The sequence below is a fragment of the Uloborus diversus genome, unplaced genomic scaffold (genome assembly GCF_026930045.1).
Source record: "Uloborus diversus isolate 005 unplaced genomic scaffold, Udiv.v.3.1 scaffold_12, whole genome shotgun sequence".
Classification (NCBI taxonomy): Eukaryota; Metazoa; Arthropoda; class Arachnida; order Araneae; family Uloboridae; genus Uloborus; species Uloborus diversus.
Window position 1 is genome coordinate 8,125,876 of NW_026557876.1, and position 6,000 is coordinate 8,131,875.

Here is a 6,000-nt window from a genome sequence, read left to right on the forward strand (position 1 = left end):
GTATTTTTCATTGCTATTCAAAAATAAATGCAAATATTATGCCGTGATTCGTAAAAACACGCTAAAAAATCTCGAAAAATTTGAAAAACCACTCTATGCACACATATAATTTTAAACACTTGTTAACCACTATATTTTCCCCCAAAAGGTGCTATGACGGCGAGTGAAAAGTGGTGTTAGTCACAAAATGCTGCGTTTCATATGTTGGTGAATATTGATCGTACTAATTTCAAACTTTTTATGTTGGAATTGTTTTTCAATGGAGATTATTTACCTAAATATGAGTTAGAGGACCTGGGGTCCGTATAAAAAGTTAAATTTTGTAGTTTTGGATGCATTTTTATTTTTAATTCAAACTTTCAATGTCTTAACTCTGCATCTGATTTTGAACATTTTTGCAGTTGGAAGTATACATCTAGGACTAACGGCTGCAAAAATAAAGGTCTTGCAGGTCAAAACGGATCACCCTCTATATGTGTATTCCTCAAAAACAATGACATAAGAAAGAGACATTCAGACAGTTCAAAGCAAAGTAGCCAACCTATTTAGAACTGTAGAGTGATTAAAAAGAAGAAAAAATGCAACTATGATGAATTTTTATGATTTTTTTCACACACTCTCTCTTTACGAGCACCTCTGTTATAAGGAGCAAATATTGTGGTCCCTTTGCACTCGTTATAAGCAAGTTCGACTGTACTGTAAAATAAGAAGGGGTGTAAAGGATTAAACCACATGTCTACAATAGGGTGTGTCTTATAATGCACTTTTTAAAAAAGTTTTGAATTTCTTATGGGACACCCCTTTAATTGCTTCCTTTTGATGAAAAAATACACACATAAAAGTTTCATAGAATTTGAACATAATTTAGGGGGTGCTACCAGTGATTAAAATTACATTCATTGTGAAAAAAATCAACTCCCCAATATATCTTGTCATAATTTTAATCAACATGAAATTAGGTTGGTTAGGTTTAACATAGCACAAATGCATATTTCTTATGTATACAAGAAAATAATAAGCATTTCATGATTGTCATTTTATGTAATAATGTCAAAAAAGCATCCGAAATTTCGGTAAAGCCATTCATATAACAGGTTTACACTTTCGGTCTTTTATATTCAGCAATATTCTAATTTTTCTCTTTGTTACTTCTTTGTGACAATACAAACTTTTCACTGATTGCTACTTATTATCTACTAAGTAGCAACTAAATAAATATATTTTAAAAAATAAAAAGAGAGAGAGAGTTGACAAATTTTTCAGCAGTGGTAGCACCCTCTAAATATTATTCAATTTTTATTTTTCAGATGTGAGAATTTTTTTTTCACCCGAAGGAACAAAATGAGAGTGTGCCCCATGAAAAACTAGTATGTTGTGACCATCACGAAACTTTCTTCTATATTTTTCCTTTTTCTGATCCCTCCCCATGCTTGACGAGGAAGCAATATTCCTAACAAAAACAAAATTACACATGCAAAAACTTGACGACCATCCCAATGTCTGAATTATTGCAAAAGCAAAGCAAAGAGCGAAAATTGAAAGTTATTTTAAAAGCCTTGCTTGAATTAATTACAAATATTTTATTTGTTAACAAACATAAGATGGCAACAGTTAAAATTTTAAATCATTGAGATAATATTTCCGATCATTTCCATACAATTAAAATCACGAGAAATACGCAGACGACAATCTATTACGATTTATCTTTCTTATTGTTGCATTAATAAAGCTATTTTTATTCGCTAAAAAATAATGATAATAAAAATAAATCAGCACCTCTTGGCGCGATTGGCGCCAAAATTGAACCAAAGCCTGTTTACATATGGATTCACATATATTCCAAATTTCAACCAGAACGTAGCATTACTTCTTGAGATAGGGCACTCACAATGGAAAAAAAGAACGGGCGATTGCGCTACCCCCTTTTTAGCTGTTGACACCAAAATAAAATCAGCTCTTATACCCACTAAGGGCTACTTGTCAAAAAATTTTTCTTTCATTCCGTTCATTATTTCTTGAGATACAGCAGTCACAATTGACGACAAAAAACGTTCTATAGCTCAACCCCCGTTTGAGTTATTGACACCAAAATTGAATCAGCACCTGTTCCTGTTAATGGCAACATATGGACCAAATTTTGTTTGATTCCGCCAGTTACTTCCTGAGGAATAGCAAGCACGCGTAACTCAAAAAACGTCCCATTGCTCCACCCCCCTTGGAGGAATTCGCGCCAAAAACCAATGGGCACAAGTTCACATAGGGTCACATATGTGTACCAAATTTCGTTCGATTTCATGCGGTAGTTTTTGCTGTAGAGCGGCCACAAAAAACTGGTCACACACAGACGTGACACACATACACACACACACACACACACATACACACACACACAGACAGACAGACATTTTCCAAAAATAGTCGAAATGGACTCAGCACACCTCAAAACGTTCGAATCCGTCGAAATTCGAAAATTTGCACGAATCCAATACTTTCTTCTATATATTAGATATAGAAGAAAGTAAAAAACACCTTTAAAAATAAGACGCACCCTAGTCTACAAGCTACTCTAAATGTAATTCCATGATATTGTACAAAATGTGAATTTTGAAATTACTCTGAACAGTATTGGATACAGCATATTGATTATTTTTCAATTTTTAGGACACATTACCTCGAGTACCTGGCCGAATTGATGCGAAAACATAGAGTCGACCCGCTATCGATTATGACGATTCAAGATCTCCAGCTCATGCTGCGGAAAGCACGGATAACAGTGCCTGAAAAAGTCAAAGGAGAAACTGAGGATGATTATTATGACAGACTGGTAAAAGTATGTATCATGATGTTTGCATTTTATCTTATTTTTCCTTCCGTTTTGAAGAGCTTGTTTCCAAATGACAGTAAGGGGGGTATTCTAGTCTAGAAATTCAAATAAATCGATGTTTCCTCCTTCATATTCTCAAAATTTAAACCTTTTAAGAATAAGTTTCTAAGAGGATTTATGGAAATTCAAATTATCTTTGGAGTTACAGTTAGTTTTGATTATCTAAACTCCGTAGCTGAAATGAAACTGCAAACTTTGAACACGTTTTTCTCAAAACTAGTTTTTCGATAGGGTTGACAAGATACCTCAAGTTCTAATGCACCGATTTACCTGAAGTTTGGTACAGATTTTCTTAGTACTATTAAATTCGTCTTTACGTACGGTTTTTGTAATTTTTGATTTTTATCATTTTTTAAAACATACCGTAAGTCAAAATAGGAGCCAAAAATGAAATTGTTTTCAAAAAGACGCCATTTTGTTAAAAAAATTTTATTTTCGAATCGGCTATATCTAGATAATTCTACATCCTTGTTTGTTAAGAATTAACCTTAACTTTATGTTTCAAATCACCTGGAGGATTTGAATCATGTCAACCAGGAGACCCCCCTTTTTTTCGATTCCCCACTTTGCCAGCCTAAAGCAACTACAATTTTGAAATTTTTTTTCAACTATTATGCACATTTATACTTTTAAAGTATCAACAAAAAACCGATAAAAGTGGATAATTAAATAGCTACTTTTTTTTTTTGTTATTAAGCCCGTAAAATCACCTTAAAATCAAGCCTCTAGACTAGAAATCAATTTTTTCCACTCTTGAAAAAACTATTTTGTTGTGTAAGATTTTAAATTAAGTTCAAGTTAAAAGATAATTTTTTAATCTATGGGTGATAATACAATAAGAGTTCAATTTTTATGTTGGTCATTTCATAGGTTATTCTGTTTCTGACGTCATTTTCTGTTGGTTGGTGAAAATTGCTATGCAGGTTATTCTTTTTTCTGGAAAATCTGCTTAATATGTTTTTCTGAAAATAGATCAAACCGTTTTCTCTGTACAAGACTCACACAAACTTTTTTTGAAGGTGTTTTTTTTTTTTTTTTGTGATATAAATTTGTATTTAAGTTGTTTAAAGCCGTTCTGGTATTCTTTCAGTTCCACCTTATTTTCCTTATACTCAAAGAAAAAATAACGCTTAAACAGTTTTTATTGGCAAATACAAAACAACAAGCATAACTGCAAAATGTTAGTATAAATAAAAGGTAATGGGTACAGAAATCTGTGATAAAAATTACAGATTTCTTCCACTAGCTGATATGAAAAGTGAACTTTTAAAAAATGTACTTAATTTTTTAACGCGCTCAGATTTTACGTTTTCGCGCTTTGTGCGTTTTTAATTACCAGTTCAGCAGAATACATAAAATAGGAATTACTTTGTAATACCAAATTATATGTTCAGTAAATACCACCCAATAGCCAGGGCTAAAGCAGAAATACATGAAATACACCGCTTTGGTCACTCGTCTGGTCTGTTCTAATTCTGTTTTAGCTACCAGTTTGTTTGGCCCTCTTGGCTTCCATAAGAGGTTTTCCATCTCCAGCTCAGTCACTTTCCCATGCCGGGCTGATGAGTGCTAATAAGCACGAAACGGCAGTCCTCGGCTGGAAATGACTGAGCTGGCGGGTATATTTCACGCAAATTATATGGTTACTAAAATCCTAACAATTAAGTTATTTAGGAATGAAAGAAGAAAAAATGACTTAATCCCTTTTGGAACAAAACTGTGTTATCCTTTTGGTTCAAACAAATTAGAAAATAAAATGACTTATTTCCATCTGAAAGTTTTTTTTTTCTTTTTGTGAAAATACAACATAAGTTTTAGATACACAACTTTGGAAGGTTACTACAAATGTTTTTTACAAATTCCTTCTCTACATTGCTATCATTATTTTCACTTATGTTCTGTGTTTAGTGTATGGTTGCAAGATAAAATAAATAAAAACATTTGTGCGATTTGTTAGTCTTGAAAACTTCAAGTAATTTCAAAGCACTGTTTTTTTTACTTACTTTATAAGCAGGGGTTCTCAAACTTTTTCGACTCGCAGCATCCTTTTGAATTTTCTCATGCCACAATAATCAATTTCTATTATTTGAAGTATGTGCGTAAATACAAGGCTATCCTAAGGTTCAAAACCTAATATCTCCTTCCCTTATGATTGAATTTCTTCAGCTTTTGCATATTCATAGTCTTTGAAAAAATATGAAGTTGAAATGCGTTTTTCAGACTTCAAATTTGAAAATTTTTCTTGGGGAAACCCCCCGGACCCTCCACCACTCTACATCATGCAGTGAATACTATACTCAGGATTAGGTTCATGTTGTCAATACTTTGACCTACTAATGACTTTCTTTTATACAAAAAACTGAAACCCATTGCCTTTCCAAGTGTTGTACGTTTGAAATAATCAGGGGGCTATCAATTTCATATCCTCCTTACTTTTTTTGACCTCTCAACAGCCTATATATTTGCGCCTAGGGCAAGTTATATAAAAAGTGTTCAGAGTTTTTATTTGTCTTTTGTACAATGGCCCAGTTAAAACTTAGTTAAACACAAATGTAGTTGATTTTGAAAAGTTTTTCATCCAAAATTAATTTTACTGCAAACATTATTATCAATGTATACTTCTAATATATTATTCTTTCTTCATTTCAGTATGTTTCACTAAAGTTGGTATGAAGACCGTGCAGTACAGATATTTATTGTGTACAGTGGATGTATTTTTATCAAATGTTGGTGGAAAATGTATAAAGAAAAACAACTAACTTTTCATAGTGCCTTATTAAGTGTCCACAAGTTAGTATGCTTCAACAAGTGTCGTGCAATTTTAACATCCAGTAGGGTTGTGAATATAACATCTTTAATGTATAGATATGAATTATTAACCAATATCTTGAACTATTTTTTGAAAAAAACTATATTTTAGTACTTGTATTTTATTAGAGATTTACTCATCTCTAAAGTTTTGCTTAATATTTGACTTCTGCTGCTGAATATTCTTAATATTTTAAAGAAAGATATTAACTTGTGTTTTTTTCCTGTGATAATTTTTCGGTGCTTGCTTTTGTTTTAAAGCTTTAAATATTACAAAGTTGCTAGAAGAATTGAGGGGTGCTCACAGA

General features: G+C 32.3%; 1 protein-coding gene across 1 annotated transcript in view; it reads left to right on the top strand.

Annotated features, from left to right (window-relative positions):
• The window catches only part of LOC129232456 (uncharacterized), a 129,046-nt gene extending 123,489 nt beyond the window's left edge, over positions 1-5,557 (top strand). Inside the window, exons 24-25 of the mRNA XM_054866601.1 lie at positions 2,662-2,830; positions 5,534-5,557. Coding sequence (XP_054722576.1) covers positions 2,662-2,830; positions 5,534-5,557 — 193 coding nt within the window. The remainder of the gene's footprint in view (positions 1-2,661; positions 2,831-5,533) is intronic.
• The last annotated feature ends 443 nt before the right edge of the window (positions 5,558-6,000 follow it).